Source organism: Typha angustifolia, chromosome 8 (assembly GCF_048772165.1).
Source record: "Typha angustifolia cultivar Huaian chromosome 8, ASM4877216v1, whole genome shotgun sequence".
Classification (NCBI taxonomy): Eukaryota; Viridiplantae; Streptophyta; class Magnoliopsida; order Poales; family Typhaceae; genus Typha; species Typha angustifolia.
In genome coordinates, this window is record NC_133246.1 from 3122011 (window position 1) to 3142515 (window position 20505).

The 20505-nt window shown below is 37.4% G+C and overlaps 3 protein-coding genes across 4 annotated transcripts; 2 read left to right on the forward strand and 1 right to left on the reverse strand.

Moving 5' to 3' along the window:
- The first annotated feature begins 2432 nt into the window (after positions 1-2432).
- On the forward strand, positions 2433-7030 carry LOC140764771 (probable protein phosphatase 2C 60). The gene is made up of 6 exons (XM_073103515.1): positions 2433-2722; positions 2831-3081; positions 3275-3686; positions 4101-4468; positions 5588-5824; positions 6304-7030. The coding sequence occupies exons 3-6, from the start codon at positions 3374-3376 to the stop codon at positions 6571-6573; spliced, it is 1188 nt and encodes a 395-aa protein (XP_072959616.1). The 5' UTR covers positions 2433-2722; positions 2831-3081; positions 3275-3373; the 3' UTR covers positions 6574-7030.
- Positions 7031-7754: 724 nt separating this feature from the next.
- LOC140764770 (putative alpha-L-fucosidase 1) lies at positions 7755-10993 on the forward strand. The gene is made up of 3 exons (XM_073103513.1): positions 7755-8420; positions 8786-9022; positions 9940-10993. The coding sequence occupies exons 1-3, from the start codon at positions 7855-7857 to the stop codon at positions 10709-10711; spliced, it is 1575 nt and encodes a 524-aa protein (XP_072959614.1). The 5' UTR covers positions 7755-7854; the 3' UTR covers positions 10712-10993.
- Positions 10994-11439: 446 nt separating this feature from the next.
- Positions 11440-15584, reverse strand: LOC140764772 (uncharacterized). 2 transcript variants are annotated; one of them, XM_073103516.1, is made up of 4 exons: positions 15482-15584; positions 14481-14684; positions 12909-13001; positions 11440-12218 (listed from the first exon to the last, which is right to left on the reverse strand). In XM_073103516.1, the coding sequence occupies exons 2-4, from the start codon at positions 14582-14584 to the stop codon at positions 11681-11683; spliced, it is 735 nt and encodes a 244-aa protein (XP_072959617.1). In that variant the 5' UTR covers positions 14585-14684; positions 15482-15584; the 3' UTR covers positions 11440-11680. The 2 variants fall into 2 exon arrangements, with proteins under 2 accessions (XP_072959617.1, XP_072959618.1); XM_073103517.1 differs by having other exon boundaries at positions 15367-15559.
- Between the last annotated feature and the right edge of the window lie 4921 nt (positions 15585-20505).

The window sequence follows — 20505 nt, forward strand, 5'->3', positions numbered from 1 at the left end:
ATTAATTACAATTAGTCTCCATCGGTTATCACCGTTTTTACATACACATTCTAAATTAAGAATATTTTAACTCTTGAATTAAGAGGTGTAAACGAATTTTTTTGTTCATACCTCATTTTTTAAATATATTTTAACGAATTCTTAGGTGCTTAACTATTTCTGTTTGCATCTAGAAGACGATAGACCATTAGTTCGGCATCTTACGATGACTTCTCTATAGGGAACTTAATAATAGAGACTTAAAAAATAAAAATAAAAAAGTAAAATCTTAGCGGCCTCTGACCTTTGAATCTCCCTCTCGAAGTTATCCTTCCTCTCAAGTTCTTTGTCCTAACCGCCCTGTACAACTTTAACGGCACAGGGGGGGGGGAGTTGAAACTTGAAACCATACATCTCACATGGCTTCAATGAAGATGATTAAAGTTTCCTTATCAATCTAAATCACAGCCTAATTAATTATAAACTCAATGCCTGCATGTGACTGTGTTAAGGAAAGAGAAGTAATTTAGGTAGGAGGAGGAAGCATCTGGGAACCCCCTACATTGTCTTCCATCATTCTATCACCATCAAAGAGAATTTTGAACTGGAATCCAGCCTCATTTTGGAGACCAACAATGCCCTCTCACATGGCCAAACAACTAATTTGCATTGGCTTTGGAGGTCACAAATTTACACTTTACATACTCATAATCTCTCACTGTAAAAAAAAGAAAAAAGAAAAAAGAAAAATTCTTTCTTTTATATATTTCTGCCCCCCCCCCCCCCCCCCCTTTGAACTATGATTTAAGAGTTCGTAGGTTATAGACAATTAAGTCGACCGTCTCATTAGAGTAGTCTAAGTTCGAGTTTCTATTTGTTAGTATAAGAGATGAATTGTAGAGGGAGTGAAAGTTTTAGTTTAGCCTTAATCTTATACTTATTGCAAAAGACTAACTAACTTTTCTGATACCTTGACTTATGATTCAGACCTAATACATGCCCTTGGAATGAAAGGAGGGGGGAAAGAAGAAGAAGAATAAGTGAAGAGCTCAACTCCAACTTCTAATTATATAAAGCAATCAAGAACCTAGAGGAAAAGCCAATTTGATTCCTTGATATTGGAGTAATTATATAGTTAGATTGCATTAATTAGGTGCCACTTCGACCAACAAGCAATTTGTTTCAAAGAGCCACTCATTAACTCTGGACCACTTACATCCCTATCTGGACTTTGTACACCCTTCCCACCAATTCATGCAACCAGTTTTCAAGATGGACCTTTCATTAGCTGCCAACTCAACAAAAGTTACTAAGATTTCTATTTTGATTCTCCTCCTAGCCTCCTGGCATAATGTCTCCTGTTTTAATTTATCTAAGCTAACTCTCTTTGATGTATAAGTTGAATAATGAATCCAAACTATATGCATATATATAGGGTTATCGGTGAAAATTATCAAAATTTCATCCCAGACCTGGATCTAATATTGATCATACAAAGTGAAAAAAAAAACCCCTCTATTGTTAGAGTAATTGTTAGGATCAAACTGAAAACTATGGCTTGTTTTGTTTCCAAAAGATACTGTTATAAAAGTGAATGATGAGAGAGTCGGTAAGGACCAAATGGTCCTGTACAATTATCATGGATAGATGAGAAGAGATAGTTGACCAGCCCTTATCAAGAGTTCACAAATGGCAACCATGCATTAGATTTAGGGAAAATAAATATATTAAATTTGGAGGTTAAAGTTAAACATTTACTTACTCAGGGGATCTAAGTTTTTGACCAAACTAGTGGAGTTCTAATTTTTTTTTCTTACCAAATTGTATTGACTCTTTAATTTACTATCAAATAGAATTTAATTCACTGTAGTCTTAATAATTTTTTTCTATATAAAATAATTAATCAGCGTTTTATTTATATAATTTTTTTTAATTTAGTCTTTCAACAGTTAAAAAGAAAAACCTAACGATAAAAATATTAAACTGATTAACGTTTTTAAACTATTTTGATAATAAATTTGAGCGACAGACTAGTTTGGTTATAAAAGAAAAGAACCGAGGGATCCAGCAAAAGTTGCTGCAACTTGGGCTGCAGATGATCGGTTGATTGTGGATGGATTGATTAACACACGTGTAGATGGTGGAGTCGTCGCTTTAGTTCTAAGTTAGTCAAAATACAGTGGAGGAGGAGAAGAAGAAGAGAGTGAAAAAGCCATTGCTCATTAAGATATATATATATATTATTATTATATATTTCTCACAAGTTAGATGGAGAAAAAAGAAGCAATTTTTATTCCTGAAATGATCCTTATCTTCGTGTCCATTTTACCCATCGCCTTCTTCCGAATATGCCCTTCTCTTCTCTCTCTCTCTCTCTCTCTCTCTCTCTCTCTCTCTCTGGATTGGTGGATCCCATAGCTGGGCTGGCGTTGAGCTCTCCTTTGTTGGTTCTTTATAAGTATTTTTGTCTCCTTAGCGACAGAGAGAGAGAGAGAGAGAGCGAGCTCTAGTCTGTAGAGAGAGAGAGAGAGAGAGAGAGAGAGCTCTTTTTTGGGTGCGTTTCCTAGTTGCCCCAATCGACCAAATCGAGTGATTGGAACCCAGCAGAAGAAGAAAGACCCCTCCTTTTTTCTCCTCTCTCGCCTCTCTGTCCTCTGTGGGATTCCGAGAAGAGGAGCCCATCGGTTTCTCTGTGATTTGATCAGCGTTCAGATCTGGGCGCAACTCCAACCGAGAAAAAAAGGTGATCTTTTGGGTTTTTTTTTTCTCCTTCTTTGAACCATGTTGATGTTTTATCCAAAGGAGGAGATCTAATTCGCTGGCTGATGTATGTGTTCCTCTTTCTTTGTAGAAAAGGGAAGTGGGTTTTCTTTAGCTTGGAATTTGTGAGCCCAAGATGACGAGATGGTGCTATTTTTGGTCATTTTCCGATCAGTAGATTTCTTGGCACCTCTTTTTCTTCTTACGTGGGGAATAGGGGAGGTGGATTTCTAACGCTGGACGGGGGCTTCCATCAGATTTGAAGTTGGAAGTCGTCTTTGAAAGTAGCAGCGGTAGTCGAAGCCCAACGTTTTCCTCATTGCGCATTGGTTGATATAGGAGGTAAGAAAGGAATGTGGATGCTTAGTTTGGATCTCATATTCTTATGATCTGTAGCGTGGCCCAGTGTGTTTTTGTTTTCCTTGCTTTCAAGTAGCTCAATAGAGGCAAGTTAAAATTTTTGGTGTTGTAGTCGTTTCTTCTTAGTCTAACATCCGTCGTTTGCCGTGTACTTTGCTTGTTTTTCCAATTACAGCGAAGGAAGAGGGATCCTTGTGATTGCATTTTGGATAGATAGACTTGTAAAATATAGATGATAGCTCGATCTATGAGGCAGTTCTTGGTGAGATGAGGGATGTTAGCTGCTTTGATGAACCTCTTGAGGGCCTGTTGGGGCCCATCATTGGATCGGTACGCCCACACAGGCTCCGATGCTCGGCAAGACGGGCTTCTCTGGTACAAGGACTGTGGCCAGCATGTGTGCGGTGACTTCTCCATGGCTGTCATGCAGGCGAACAACTTACTCGAGGACCAGAGCCAGGTCGAGTCTGGTCCGCTGAGCTCGCTTGAGTCTGGGCCTTATGGGACCTTCATCGGGATCTATGATGGACATGGTGGTCCGGAGACATCCCAATATATCAACAACCATCTCTTTCATCATATCAAGAGTAAGATTCTGATGTTTGAGATAGCATTTGTAACTCTTCTTCCAAAACTAATTAACTTGTTCTTTCCTTTGTTGGGTAGTGATGTTATAGCTCATAGCTTTTCTAGATGTTCCTCACAATAAATGAAGTGAATGCATATATTTTGTCCAATATAAGCATGAAAGTAATATTGCTTCAAGTACTTGTCTGGTGAAAATTCCAAGAATACCTTATTTGTTATATGCTTTTCAGTTGCATGGTCTCTGACTGAGCTTTCTCCTCCATTTCTTTATGTAACTTCAGATGCATACTGGATTTTCCATTAAAATTTAACTTACTTTGACCCGATCATTTTTAAAATATAATGCTGTAGTATGTACTTAGGGTCGATATTCCATTTGGTAGAATTTGTTACCATAAACCTATACTTTGCAGGATTTGCATCAGAGCAACACTCAATGTCAACTGATGTAATTAGAAAAGCATTCCAGGCTACAGAAGATGGGTTCTTTTCTTTGGTCACCAAACAGTGGCCCGTCAAACCTCAGATTGCTGCTGTTGGCTCTTGCTGTCTAGTTGGCATAATTTGTGGTGGAACTCTCTATATTGCTAACCTTGGAGACTCCCGAGTTGTTTTAGGGAGGCTTGTTAAGGCAACTGGAGAGATTCTGGCAATCCAGCTATCAACAGAACATAATGCAAGCATTGAGTCAGTTAGACAAGAGTTGCGTTCGTTACATCCTGATGACTCACAAATTGTCGTCTTAAAGCATAATGTTTGGCGTGTCAAGGGCATTATCCAGGTACTTGGCCTTTTTCCTGTTTCATTTAGTTTGCAGTTTGAGACGAAGCAATTTGTCCCCTATAAATCTTTGCCCATCGTGGATATCTAGATACTTTACATCATTCCGTGTAGCGGATACTATCATGTATATGCACATTTTCTCCATTGGACCCTTTTTCCACATTTATATAATATATTACAGTTTAATCCTTCACTTTTTTGTAATTTAGCTTAAGAAAACAGATTTTCTGAATATTTACTAGTTAAGAAGATGAACATACAACAGATGAATTAGTTAATGGGTGTATCACTTATTTGTATAGATATAAATTGTCGAAAGCCACTTATAAGAACATTGAGTTGCTACTGTATATCTAAAAAAAAGATGCTCTATCAAGCATGCAAATAAGCACACAATTATTTTATGTTTGATGTGTGATTGACACAAAATATGTTCTATATGATTGGGCATTCCAAGTAATCTATGTGCCAAATACTACTAGGTTGAAATTATGACCTATCTCCCTATATCAAGGTCTCCAAAAATGAGTGAGTGTGAGGCTGAGAGACTTTAAGCCCCAGAATAGTCCCATGAGACCTAAGTTCTTTCAACCTGAAGATTAATGATGGATGGTCATTAAATCAGAAATTCATTCTCTTGACAACTTTCTAGAATATTTAGAGTGTCTAAGCAACCCTTTACATATTACTGTGGCTCCTCATCTGTGAATTGCATGATCTCAAAGTAGATATGGTATGCTATATGATGTGTAGTAGCCCTGTGTTAATGAGGTAGCATCTCAAACTGCAATATAGTTTATATTTATTTTATGACTCCTGCATCAAGATGTGCTTTCAATTCCCAAGATATGTGGTCGACAATATTCCCATGATATGTCTCAATCCAATATCATTAGCATTTCTGTTTTAAGTACTTTCAGTTGTTGTAGGTCCTTTTTTATGACGTGAACTTTCAAAGAAGGTGTTCCATTGTGTCTATGTCGGTAGATAGGAAGTTTCCCTAACTCTTCCTGAGGACCATCTCTCAGATCTATATGTTTTCATGTTACATATCTGTGTTTGTATTGATTGTTGCCTTGATGTATCAATGCTCAAGGAAGTATTTTCTCTTTTGCAGGTATCAAGGTCAATTGGAGATGTATACCTTAAGAAACCAGAGTTCAATAGGGAGCCTTTGTATTCCAAGTTTCGACTTCGAGAACCATTTAAAAAACCAATACTTAGTTCAGAACCATCAATTTCCGTGCAACCATTACAGTCACATGATCAGTTTCTCATTTTTGCATCTGATGGACTCTGGGAGCACCTCAGCAATCAGGAAGCAGTTGATATTGTCCAAAATCATCCTCACAGTGTACGTGTTTCATTCTCAATAGTCTTCTTGTACAGATCTGTTCTTTAACGTGAAGCTCTTTTGACAGTAAATGCATTTGCTCAATGCATTCTTTAGATTAGGTGCTGTCCTCTAAAATTACTCTACTTACAAATATTGTAGAGAATGTTCTTTCACTAATGGATACTAGGCTAGTAAATTGTATGAGTTGGTTCTTCCTATCCATTCATTATCAACAAAATTCAAGGACTACCTACATATGCTTACTGCATTCTAGGCATGCCTAAGCAAAGTTCTTAAGACATTGGCAAGATATTGACCAAGATAGTAGAATTATCGGCATTCTATAATTTGGATAGGGAGATGCAGCATTCACCAGGAAGAGAATGTTGTATGGGCAAATATACTGGTAATGTCGTGTTTAAAAAAGATGTGGACTCAGATGAGGGCTCTGAATTGCTTTATAAAATTGTTCTCAGTTGCAAATTTGGTTCATGCAGGGGAGTGCTCGAAAGCTCATGAAAGCTGCATTGCACGAGGCAGCTAAGAAAAGAGAAATGAGATACTCTGATCTCAAGAAGATCGATCGCGGAGTGCGACGGCATTTCCATGATGATATAACCATTGTCGTTGTATTCCTCGATTCAAATCTTATTAGCAAAGCCAGCTCGAACAAAGGTCCCTCACTGTCTCTAAGAGGGGGTGGCATTAATCTGCCTGCAAACTCTCTTGCACCGTGCACAACTCCGGCAGAGCTAAGCAATTCTTGATGAAGCCAACTCCACCTCCTTTCGCTTTACTACATCAAACACGAGCCTGGATATTTCTTCGATGCAGGTGACATCGATCTACTTCATCATACATCGTCGCCTGGAGCATCCAATCCCTCTTGTCGCTACGATTACAGGATTAGAGAGATCTCACTTCCTAGTGTATTAATAGCAAGATTGAAGATGGAGTTTGTATTAGCTTTCTAGTTATGTTTCTTTACCATCTCCATCTTTTTTTCTTTTTCTTTTTCTTTTTTATTTTCCTTTCACCATGTGGGCTTAGCTCTGTATATTGTTTGGTGTTGTTCACAAGAAACCTCATTTGTGTTCGGTTCATGGAATCTTTTGATCTTTATAGATAGAGATGGCCAAATCCTTCAGACTTAAAAAAAAAGATTGTCTTGAGTGAATATTTTTTAGTTGATGCAGAAATGAGCTTTCTCTTGTTTTTCTCCTATACTGCTATACATCATTCTGATCTATAAATGTGACAAACAATGAATAAGAGCTCATGACTTCTCATATTAATCTATTATCAAGTCTAAAATCTTAGGCTGATAAAAATAATAATTAATCTTTTAATAATTGTGAGAAACTATATTTTTTTTCAAAGAAAAGACTATGATAAAAACAAAGGTAAATTTAGGTTCTATCAATACATAATCGAGGTTATGATATGGAAGAGTAGGCCTAATTATTTCGTCTATATATTGAAGAGGATTAGCTCATTTGTCGCTTATGATTAACTTGTGAACTTATACAAATGTATATTAGATTAATTACATTATGTCCACCTTCAACTCCTACTTTCAAAAAACGTGAACAATATGTCTCCTAAATTATTTAATTATATCACAAATCCTTCTCCATTGGAAATTCTATTAGAAAATTTGACTAACTAATTAGAGGAATAAAGATACTAATACTTTCTTCTTCCCCTCTCCTATTAGAAGCATATTTTGAAGGAATTTGAGAAGATCTATTTAGAGATTAATATTTAGAGAAATTGATGTAGAGATCAATTTAGTTTGTCTATTAAGTTAATAAGAATTTTAATTTAAGTGAAGTATTAATGAAATATTAAGATGACTTAGCAATAGATTTAAATAGCTTAAGGAATATATAAGTATATGTGTTTGATAATTAAGAGGTCAAGATATAATTATCATTATTTTTTACCCTTTCTTTGCTTCTAACCTCTTCCATGTCTGGTGGAAGCTCCTTGGATGCCATCTTTTTCTTCTCATTCTCTCTCAAACACACAGAAAGAAATTAGCCAAAATGGGCATCAAAGATCCTCCAAATGCTCCGGTTCTCCTCCTCCTCCTCCTGCTCCTACTTCTACTACTCTACTTCCCAACGCCGCTCTACGCCTCTTCCAATCCTACCCCTCCTCCTCTTCCCATCCTACCCATCCCCTCCTCCTCCCAGCTCCGATGGCAACTCGGCGAGATGGCCCTCTTCCTCCACTTCGGCCCCAACACCTTCACCGACTCCGAGTGGGGCTCTGGCTTCGCGGAGCCCTCTGTTTTCAACCCCTCCGACCTCGACGCCTACCAATGGGCGCGCGCCGCCGCGGCCGGCGGATTTGCTAGGGTCGTCATCACGGCGAAGCACCATGATGGCTTCTGCCTCTGGCCGTCTTCTTACACCAACTACTCTGTTCGCTCGAGTCCTTGGAAAGAAGGCCAAGGGGACGTCGTCGCGGAGCTCGCCGCAGCGGCGAAGAAGTTCGGCATAAGCATGGGGGTCTACCTCTCGCCGTGGGATCGGCATGATTCTTCCTATGGAAAGACAGTGGAGTATAACGAGCACTACTTAGGCCAGATGAGGGAATTGCTTACTGGGTATGGAAGTTTCCTCTTTGATAGGATTGTTGGATAAAAATGGGTGTTTTTGTGGCAAAAAAATTTTTTTTTTGTTCTTTTTCTTCTTGGTTTTGTGGGTTTTTCTGAATTTGATCTCTGGTTCGCGTAAAGATGCGATTCTGAAATCTTCTTCATGGGAAAAATATAGCAATGGCTAAATTTGTGTTTTGTTCTATCTGGGTTTTTGACGTGGTGAAAGGGTTTTGCTGATTTTAAGGAGTGAATTTGCGTAAATGTGCACTTTTTGACTGTTTTCATCAGCAAAAATGGGATCCCTTTATACTTCTCATTGAACTCTTGTAAGTAATCTTCAAATTCTTCATTCCTGGAATATTTTGGAGCAGTTATGGTGATATCCAGGAGGTGTGGTTGGATGGTGCAAAGGGTGAGGGCGAGAAGGACATGGATTACTTGTTTGAATGCTGGTTTAGTCTTATTCATCAGCTCCAGCCCCAGGCGGTTATATTCTCCGACGCTGGACCAGATAGCCGATGGGTTGGAGATGAGGCAGGAATAGCTAGTTCTACTTGCTGGTCTCTTTTCAATCGGAGCTCTGTTACAATTGGCCACACAGATGACCAGTATGTTCTTTTTTTTATCCAATTATTAAGTTTTAAGTTGTCTTTGAATCAAGAATAATTTTATCTTCTCAATGTGTTATAGCATCTGTTTTTGAGCCCATGAATGTAGTCATGACTCGTTTGCAATTGCAGGAGAAAATCACATTAACCCTCCTATTTTCACCACCGAAGACACTAGCATAATGATGATCAGATTTCCAATTTTGAATATATTCAACATACTAATAATGTCTCTACTTTCAAGAAGTATTTGTCTAATTATCATGCTATATTGGCGATGCTTCTCAATTATAGCTGATCTCTGTGCTCCCGCTCCGTCACGAATACCTCCTTTATCCTCTTCATAATTACCTATACTAATTTTTTTTAGTTCTTAGTACGTGAAGGTATCCATACATACATATCGTCTCTGAAAAGGAGAACATATTCCAGAATAGTTGCATTTATTTGTCATGTCATGTGAGAGTGTTCTTAAATTCATATTTTGATAAATGTACTTCTTCGGTTTAAGAACTCCGAAAGGTTTCCGTTTTGGAATGTTCTTGTTTAAAATTTTAATTGGAGCTGATCACTATTGGAAGCAATTGTGTATAGAGAGTAGTTATTATGTTGCTTGCACAATAGGCTAGGCAGCACTGCTCCAGCATGACGAATTTGCCTTGCGGTGTCTCTCTTTTCTCGGCAGACCTTTATTAGGGTCAGGAAAATAATCAGGAAAACTTCCCTATTGTGACAACTGAGAACCGTAAGGCTATCAATCTATCATGCTACCTTCTAGGTTATCTTTTGAAGACACTCATAAATGTTTACTAAATCTAGTTTCAATATGCTGATCATGGGTCCTATTGTTTTCATGAGTGACATAAAGTTCTACACTGCGGGAAGTTTACTAATTTGTTTTCAACTGTACATAATAGATATTCTGGTAGAGGAGATCCTCATGGCCGTGACTGGGTCCCCGCAGAGTGCGATGTATCCATCAGGCCAGGGTGGTTCTGGCACAAGTCTGAGCGGCCAAAGTCTGCAATAACTCTGCTTGATATATATTACAAATCAGTTGGCAGGAACTGCCTCTTGATATTGAATGTTCCTCCCAATTCATCTGGGCTAATAGCTGATGAAGATCTTCAAGTGCTTCAAGATTTTACTACACTTCGGAGCACCATATTCTCTCAGAACTTGGCTCAGGATGCCACTATTACTGCAAGTAGTGTGCGTGGAGGTCTCGGTGATCCTCGGTTTGATCCCTCGAATGTGCTCCAAGAAGGTATCTATACTTACTGGGCTCCTGATGAGTTGCAGTCCGAGTGGATAATTTTCCTCGACTTGGGCCAGCCAGCCTCCTTCAATGTGCTGCAAATCCAAGAGCCCATTCAAATGGGACAGCGTGTCATTGAGTTTCATGTCGATATTCTGATCGATGGAGAATGGAAGACAATGATCAGAGGAACAACAATTGGATACAAAAGACTGCTGCGATTTCAGATGGTTGAAGCACAATCTTTGAGGTTCTTCATAGACGGCTCCCGTGCTGATCCTCTGATTTCATTTATTGGCATCTTCATGGATCCCTTCTCCGTCAAATATGATTTACCTGATGGTAATAAGACATCTTCCTCTAACAGCCACCAAATTATAATGATACCAACACATAACCACTCTGGCAATATGAGCAAAGCAACAATGTAGTGTTCAGGCATGCTTTCATCTGTTAAAGCCATCCTGAGGATCGAAGACCACAGTGTGTTATAATGTGGTAAGCAGTCAAAAGTTTCGACCCCAGATTTGTAATTTATTTTTCCTGTATCCATCCAAGTCATATGATTATTACCTTCCTGGAATCACGAAATATTTTTTAATCTCGATCATCCCTTTGATATCATGCAGAGCTTGTAAAAGATTGTTCATTTTGTAAAACTCGCTGTTATTGGATTCTAACAATAACAAGGGCCACAACCACTGGTTTTGCTACTTTACTCCTGTCATCTCTATCATGCAAGGGTACAACCATTAGTTTTTGGTGCTTCAATTAATATATACATTCAGAAGGTAAGTATTTCCACAAAGTGCTTATTGATGTCTAAAAACAGCAAAGATGAAGGATAGGAAATTGGGTGTGCTACAATGGAATACAATAACAAACGGGTAGTAAGATCAGTTACCACATATTGATTGGTTCCTATCACGCATCAGTATACACTCATCATAATGAACAAGCAGCAGCAGGTGACCACAGTTGTCATAAGTAGTATATATTAGATACTATGAACACAGATTGAAAGGGAAGAAATATAATGATAATGCCGTAAATGCTCTTGTTCTCTAGATTTAGCTTGAGCTTGGAAAATCTAAGATCCAATCAAATCAGCACAGTAAGCTTGAATATAAACATACATAGACGACTATATCACAATATATACCATAACAAAATGCATAGGAGTCATGCCTAACATTTCAGAGAGGTTCTACACCAGATCTTCAAAACCAGTTGCAGAATAAAATCAGAAGTAGATTCGTGCTTTATTACTACAACTCCACAGCATATGCTTGCTCACAGAATCTGATCTCCGAAGTAAGAAAATTGGAAGAAATTAAACTAAGGTAGCAGCACACAATGTGCACAGTTAACATCTCTGCTGTTCTCCAAAACCAGTTAATTCAGTATCTTCGAGGACCGCGGTCCAAGAACCTCCCAGATGGGCACTCATATGCAAAGTGACCCCTTCCACCACAGTTGTGACATATCATGAGGGGGCCCATACACTCCCTGCTCATATGGCCCATCTGGTTACAACTCCTGCAGACAACATCCCGGAAGCCGCCACGTAGACTGCCACCACCGCCCCTTTCAGCAAGCACATCTGCCTTGGGACACTGTCTGGCAACATGTCCAGCTATGTTGCACAGGTTGCAGACAGGCTCGTTAGGACAGTCGCGTGCAAGATGTCCAGTCTTCCTACAGTTGTTGCAGGCCTTCTCATTGGTGCAGTCAGCAGCAATGTGTCCCTGCTTGTAGCAGTTGTTGCAAAGCCTCAGATCTCCTGGTGGCAGCTGCGGCGCCATGCAGTCCCTTGCAAGGTGCCCGGCCTTCCCGCAGGTGTGACAGATGCCCTCATTTGGACAGTTGCTGGCCATGTGGCCAGGTTCTTTGCAGTTCCAGCAGAGAGACTTTGTACTGCACTCAGCTGCAATGTGCCTGGCCATCAATCAAAACATATAAAGATCAAATTCCAAGTCAGTACAGAAAAAATTAACAAAATGAATGGAGTGGTCTTAAGTCGTAACTCTAGGCCAATGTATTGTGGTGGCATAACAAATGCAATGAGCTGCACTTCAGAATAGGGAATGGGAGAATAAGAGGTTACGAATGGGGCATCTAAATTCAATTAGAAACAATGAGGTGTTATCCACACTGCACTGAGATACATGAACCAATGCATAAACTAACAATTGGCTCACTGGATATATCACATATATTGTACTTGAAGCACATCACATTATGCTTAAAATTATTCAATCCGTTTTCTAAAATCAGTTTGCCTATACTGCATTGGACAGATATTTGAAACTGCTTAAAAGAATTAAAAGGAACCGGAAAAGTAGGTGAGGCATAGAAAGATAACTGAACAAGATGGTAAATGTTTTCAGGAACATATGCACTATATGGACATAAGACCTGGATTACTAAATCTAATGCATTATGGTTCTTCAAAAACATTTAACCGCATATTTACCACCTTAAAATTAAAAAGAAAAATGGCAAATCAATAGGTAGCAAAGTTCAAACTAGTGTAAGTCAAATAGATACAAAGCAATTTTACTATGGTGATTGCTGGGCTATCTGTTATCTCATAGGACATATGGAATAGTGATTCTTATCTCTTACCCAGGAAGGCCACAGTTGTTGCAGACAGCCACATTTGGGCATTCTCTAGCAAAATGTCCTGGCCTTTTGCAATTCTTGCACAAATCAATTCGCCTGAAAGCAACAAATAAAGGATGGTAAGTTTATTATGACATTTGCATGTTCCAGTGATAATGAATATTTTGCATATCATCTTAAAGTGCTTTCAAGAACAATCTTAAAAATATAGAAATTGACGGTGCTTTAGCGACAAAAATCATGCATAGATGTCATAAGGTACAGACAAGTTGTTATAGGCCATTAAGGATAGAAAATAGAATCAATGTGACAAGAATATTTGACATAATGGGTGCTTTCATGAACGATCTTAAGTATGTAGGAACCAATGAGGCCTTAGTGTCATTTGTCGTGCATAGATATCACAAGTACAAGAAACAGACAAGTTCTTACAGACCATGAAGGAAAGAAAATAAGCATCAGGTGACTACAATATTAACAAACACATTTCCACAAAAATATAATTATTCGGCAGTTTATCAGCACATAGTAGTTACATCTACTGTTCATACCAAAAGTTTCAAACCCACTACAAAAGAATCTATACAAAATAAGATTACTATTGAAGTTAACTAATCATAAATATTCTCCTAGATATTTGCTAATGTATAGAAAAGACTTTGCAAGTACTATCCTTTTGTTTCATCCAGCTTTGCTATTATTTATATAGTTTCCCAGTGAAATAGTCATGTTGAGCCATTTTTTTTATCAAAAAGTTACACATAGAGAGAGTATGATTCACTAATCAGTAAGAATTAAATAAAACTACGAAACTGTGACCACGAAAACCTGATTTGAAAAATGAATTATATCCTAACAAAACTGAACAGCTGAGTTAAAATAAAATATAATAAAAATCCACTGAGAGAAGCATCCCTCAGTACTCCTAATTCTACTAACCATAAATCCGGACCATCAGATCAAACAAATGCATAAGCCAAGGGAACATAGTACCAAACAAGTATTGCAAGTATGCTTGGATTATTAGTAATATGATTTATCAAACAAAATGATGTCACTTAAAAGTTACTATGCTTGCAAAAGCTCATGTATTGGAGCCAACTTAATTAGAAAAAAGTAGTTCATCTTTGGAACAAACAGATATAGATGCATACGACAAACTTATAGTTAACAAGTTTTTAAGAAATGGAAACTAATGCACAAGTCTGATACATATAAGTTGGGTCTTTCAGGAATCTCATTAGGATCTCATATTTAGGCAGTACACTACAAAAATCTGTCTACAAATAGCATTGTCTACATAGAGGGATGAATTCTGGCAAAGTTCATAATGGCCTATTCTATGCATTGGTAAGTCATTGCTAAATATTAAGATCCACAAACAACATATGAAAGAAATAAAGGTAACATAATGGTTAAAGTGAGCAAGGGATTAAAATTGAATCCTCAATAAATGGGCCTTTGATGAAGATAGCCATAGTAAATTCTTCTTAATAAAGATTAGCATGCCTAATGAATGGAACTGTAAGTTCCTAGTAGCATCTATCACAAACTAAGGAAATGATTCACATGGACCTGGAACCTCGACGCATGTCCCTCCTGTAGGGCGCATCGCGGTATGAGGTACGCTCACTCCGGATCCTGCGGTCTCTGGGAGGGCTACGGCTGCTTTGACTCATCTTCACTCCCTTCCCCTTAATGCTACCAGCTGCAACCAATCTGCACCACCGCCAACAAAACTACGACCACGACCACAACCACCACCACCTTCCTTCCTTCCTGTCCACAACAAAACCACACACACCCAAAGCCACCTCCATGAGTCCAAATCAAACCACCAAACTTCCAGAAAAGAATTAAACCCGTACAACAATTTCTGCACCAAATAAGGTTATCACATATTTCATTCTCGACAACACCCATGCAGATCCCAAAAATCTCATCAAGTTTTAGCTTCATTTCTTCCACTACCCTACTTCGGCAGCATCCACAGATCACAAGATAACATCAAAAGAAGACATGCCACATGCCATAAACAATAGACCACCCAAGCTACTAGAATATAATTTCTCTACCCCGGCATAATCCCCCCAAAATTGGTTCTTTTGATTACTAAAGAAGGATCAGCAACCAAACGCCTCCGGATGGGGAGGATCTTACGATTCCTCAAAAACATTATTTCCCCGTAAACAAGAGAATAAATCGCACCCATGAACCTACGCATCCATCAATAAGAGATCAAATCCAGTATACTGCCTGATGAAAGAATATATACATAAGGGAATTTTCCCCTTCGATGAAGGCAAGAGAAGAGAAACAGTTCTTTTAACCAAGAAAAATCAATAAATTCTCTAACAAAAAAAAAAAAACCGGCTGAACCCTAAGAAACTTAAAAATTAAGCAAGAATATATATATTTCCTGTCCTCCTCCTTCCATCAATTTATCCCAACAACAACCTACCGCGAGATCAGGAAAAGGAATAGAATACTAAAAAATCCCAAGGAACGACTTCAGGTTTCCCCATCCTGTTCGCCGATGTACGACCTCTTGGATTAGGGTTAGGGTTTCTTCCTACCTCTCTTCTCCGCCCCCTTCTGCCCCCACGAGTTTTTCACGCCCTAGTCCGCAGAAGAGGAGTCGACTCACCCAGCATTATTCCGACTAATTTATCGGTGAATAACACTTTTTTCTTTTAAATACTTCCAACAATGTGCTTTCCTTTTCTTTTCTTTTCTTTTCTTTTCTTTTTCTAAAAGGAAAACAATATACCTAAGTAAGTAAATTTTAAACTTATTTATATAAGTAGATTGAGAATTATTTCAAGATAAATTAATTTCTGAGTGATTTTGGGTACTCAAGTTTTTTTTTTTTTTTTTTTGAAGGAAAGTCCGTAGACTATTGTATTCATGTGAATGTTGAGTTACATATCTCATCAAGAATAGGGCCAGCTCATACTGTCGTCGATCACACGATCGGTATAGCTGGCTAGCAAATAAGCTAATGACTCGTGTAGCATACTCTGATCAAGAGATTAAGGGATAACCATTTACTACAGCCTTGAAAGAGCTACAACACCGTCCAATCCTTACAGTTCGTTATGTCTGAGATAATGTTTACTGTCACCTGGCAATCACTGAAGACCCACTTGTCCACGTTGGTCCTCACTACGCATGAAATTTATATGCCAATTCTCTAACAAAATTTGTTAGAAGTATTAAAAATTGCTTATAGTATTAACGATCCTTAATGAATGAAAATTTTAGAAAATAATTCTATTTAATATACCTACTTAACATTCATATGGACTAGAAAGATTGGAATGATAACAGCGATTAATTGTGGAATAACCTATGTTTTGGACCCGTTATATCCATTTTTATTAGAATTAATCTGTTATTTTCTTTATCTAACCAATGATATATATAAACTTATTAAGGCTTGGTTGGAAACTAATAAGATACTGAATTCTAATCACCATAAATATGTGGATCAACAAGCTTATACTAACAATTTGTAGGAGAAACTGATGAATATGGACAGCCTCTGATGCCTTCAGGGAAGCAATTTTCTTGCATGTTATAGCAAAGATTTGAGTTAAAGATCCATAATCTCATCCTGATGGACATGAAACAGTAAAAAGAAATACTACCAAGTAACAACTGCCATTAACCATGGCATTTATAGAATACAATCAAGTGCCATCAGCCTTAAGACTTTGTAGAAGAGTGTAAACTTACACTCATCCTGGCCAATGAAAGCAAGAAACATGGGACATGTTATAGGACTACGTAAGATTTGCATCTTAACGTAGTGAGCTAATTAGAAAGATGCCCTCTGCTCATTGACAGTATCTCAGCGAGTATTCTTCACTTGCTATGCTTCAAGTACTTAGAGTTGATTTCTCCAAGACAATATATAATGTTAAGTTCGTACAATAACACACTGTCTAAATGGGAAAAATAACCTCTATTTCAGCACAAAATAATAATTAACAGCAAGGGTCGTCATCTAATCATAAAGCTCTTCTTCATGCTGGATGTCCACCAGAAAATCAACCATCTCCTGGCGAGATAACAAGTTTAAGTGTTACTTAAACAATCAAAAGACTCAGAGTGGAAGATATCATGATCGATGCACAGTAAACTACTTCACATCATGCAAAGATTTGGCAATGCATGAGTAAACTAAGAGAGCTTACAGATAACGGGATCGGTTGTGGAAAATGCTGGCTGGTTGAGAGTAGATCATCATCGTATGTTGTACACCAATTGCAGGAAAAGATAAGTCTTGCTGAGGGTAACTTTGGGACATGCACATGTGGAATTTAAATGAGAATAATGATATATAAGAGTATTATTAGAACGTATTAATCGAGTAATAACACAATACAAATAGGTATTTCATTTCATAAAGAACTACAGCAGACTCTGAACTTATTAAGCAACATAGACTAGGTGTAAGACAGGCTTGATTGATCTTGGAGACTGATCAGTTCTGTCTTTTACTTGTCAGTGCTGGCCATCGTTTCATCAATAGAAAAAGCTGCTTGGTGGGCAATAAGTGCAAGAAATAAAAGCCTTTAATTCTTGCCCTTTCATTTTATTGGAGACACTTGATTATGACATTGATTTTATGAGGTTACCTTCATTTTTTATGCCTAGATATAGAAAGTCCACACAGGAACACACACAAAGAATATACCTTCTCCACACAGGCACACAGTAGGAAAGTTCAGCGTGCCATTCTTTTATCTAAAACTGAACAAATACATCTCTATGTTGCTTTTCTAGAGGACACTGATATTCTTTGGATCCCAGATTGGACCGATTACAACACCGATATTGTTTTGTGGTTTGGTAGCTTGGTTTAACGGCTTAACTTGGTTGATAACTCGACAGTACAATTATCTTGGAAGAGCAGTTCTCGGCGACGTTTGGTTCGGAGCAATTGTTTCGAGGAAAGATCGACTCCAACCCTAAAGTAATACGAGAAGATTCTTTAGTTGTTTGGTGGCTCGGCGGTGCGGTGGTTTGGAAAAGCAGCTCTGCAACACGATGGCTTGGAGCAATATTTTAACGAAATTTAATTGGAAGCAATAATTTAACGGCGCACAGAACTTAACGCCTAGACTATGTGGCTTAGTAAGTTTACGAGAGCTTAGTAGCGTTTAAGTGAATACTCTTAAAAAATATATCTTTTGATATATTTGCTAATTGACTATTTCTTTCTTTCTTTTTTCTAAATTATTTTGTAGATTGAAATTAACGGACTATATAGGAAAAGTATCATAAGAAAAGTGTGATTTTTCAAAATTTGCTAATAAAGCAAGTAAACAATGTGGTAGTCTCTTCCATTAATGAAAATTTTCATTTAAACTCAAGTATTTATACTACAACAATAGTATCTCAATTGCAAAGTATTAAAAATTTTAGGATTTTTTCAGTGTATACTTCTTAAAAAAAATCTCTTATTTGCTGATATGTCTCTCTAAAGTTAATATATATATATACCTTTCAAAATAAATATTCTTTGCATAGATACTCTCAGAATTATTTTTAAAATTAAGTCTGGATAAATTAGAAAAAACAAAAACATTCTTAACTAAAAAAATTACTTAAAATTAAGCTTATTTTTATCTTTTTATATTTAAATTGTTTAAACTTTGATGGTCTGTTAACTTCCACGGTATATACATGCAAAAAAAAACATTTTCTTTAGGTATATACATGCACAAAAAAAAAGAATTTTCTTTAGATATACATATAAATATCAACTTTAGAGATAGCGTACAAGCAAAATAAATTTTTTTAATGATACAAATGCAAATAAAAAAACACTATGGCGAAAATTCGGTGCATGTAGCGTCAATACATTGATTGTATACATTCAGCAGCTCCAATCACGTTGCTCAAATCTTACGCCCTTTTGTGATTTCTTTCGAGCATGATCAAAGTCGTCAGATGCACGTGATGTGCTACACATCCAACAGCGTGCCCGATCGGACGACCCACACCGGACTCCTTAGCCTAATTGTGCACCCAAAAGAATGCTAAGTTCCAAATAAATTCTTTATGGAAAAGAAACGCAAACTCTCAACTAGAATGGGCCTACTTGTGGGATTGGAAACACTGATTAAGCCTTTGAATTCTTATGCCCTAGTAGCCCATTGGGCTTATTGGATTCCTTGAGAGATACCCTAATCCCAAGGACATGAACACTACTATATTTAATGCTCAAGACATGCCCATCCAAGGAAGATCTATCCTCTGATCCCAGGATGGGCTACAGAGCTATTTTTTGGGGACACATTAACTGTCGGTAGGGTAACCCAAATCCAAGTGTGAAGGGTATGTCCAAATTTGGAAGGGCATGTAGTTTTTTAATTGGTTTTAAGTGATTTGGATAATAAAATTAGGGGGTGTAGGGCAGTTGAGGATCCTCCCCCTTCTCTTTCTCCGTACGGCAATATTAAGTATTTGATATTAATATGCCAAGCTACTAACAACTCCCACAATAGAGATAAGGTGGAATCAATTGCAATGACCCACATTAATACTAATGTCAATTATATCAGTCTTTTGTAACACTTCTTTTTTTTTAAATATTTTAAAACTAAAATTTTAAATAAATTTTTTAACGCATCTAAAATAATAAATTTATCATAATTTAAGGACATAATCGTACCATATCCGTGATGAAAAGAGTTCCATTTAGGACCACGTAATCTTGTGCTTATTATGTCTTTGAGCCTTTAAATCTCTAATAGAATATCAATTGAAATGGGAGTTATGAAAGCTTTATTAGTTTTTAAGTCAAGAGCTTTTTAACGTGTAAATATTGGAAGTAAACTCATACAGGATTACTATTTTATGCTATCTAAAATATCATAGAGATCTTTTTTTAAATTTTTAATGACATAAGAGGCGAATCAAGAAGCATAATTAAATACTCAACTTCTTCAACATCAGATCTTTATTAATTTTTATATGGAAGGAGATCTTGCATGCATGATTACAAGGCCCAATAATCCCACGACAAAGGCCACCAAACTCTTGAACAGGAATCATTGCTCCTACTCCTAATATTCGTATCCATGACGACAAAGTGCATGCACTCACAGAATTCAACCATTGTCGGCCAATACGGCCAAGGGAGAAGGGGGGAGGGGGGGTACCCTTCAATGTCATGGAGGGCCTATCTCTCATCTCTCTCTCTCTCTCTATCAACCAATCCCTCCAATCTTATATACTTCTTCTCTGTTTATGTGCATATCTATACATGTATGTAGTATTATTATGATTATCATTAATTATTTTGAGCAGCTCGGAGTATAATTTAGTAGTTGAGTTTTATTAGCCGGTGGCGGAGGTGGTGGATTTGAATCCCTTCAGTTATGTTATTTTATCATCAATTAAAAGGCAAACATATAAATCTAAATATCGATTTCGAAACAATACATAGAAGGACATACATGTGAGAAGAAAGAAAACACCATACAACTCTTAAACAGAAGAAGAAAAATCTATGCATCCTTGTACATTCTAAGGAAGAACACGTAGTATTCATGCAATTAATATATCCTATTAGGTTTTGCTTCCT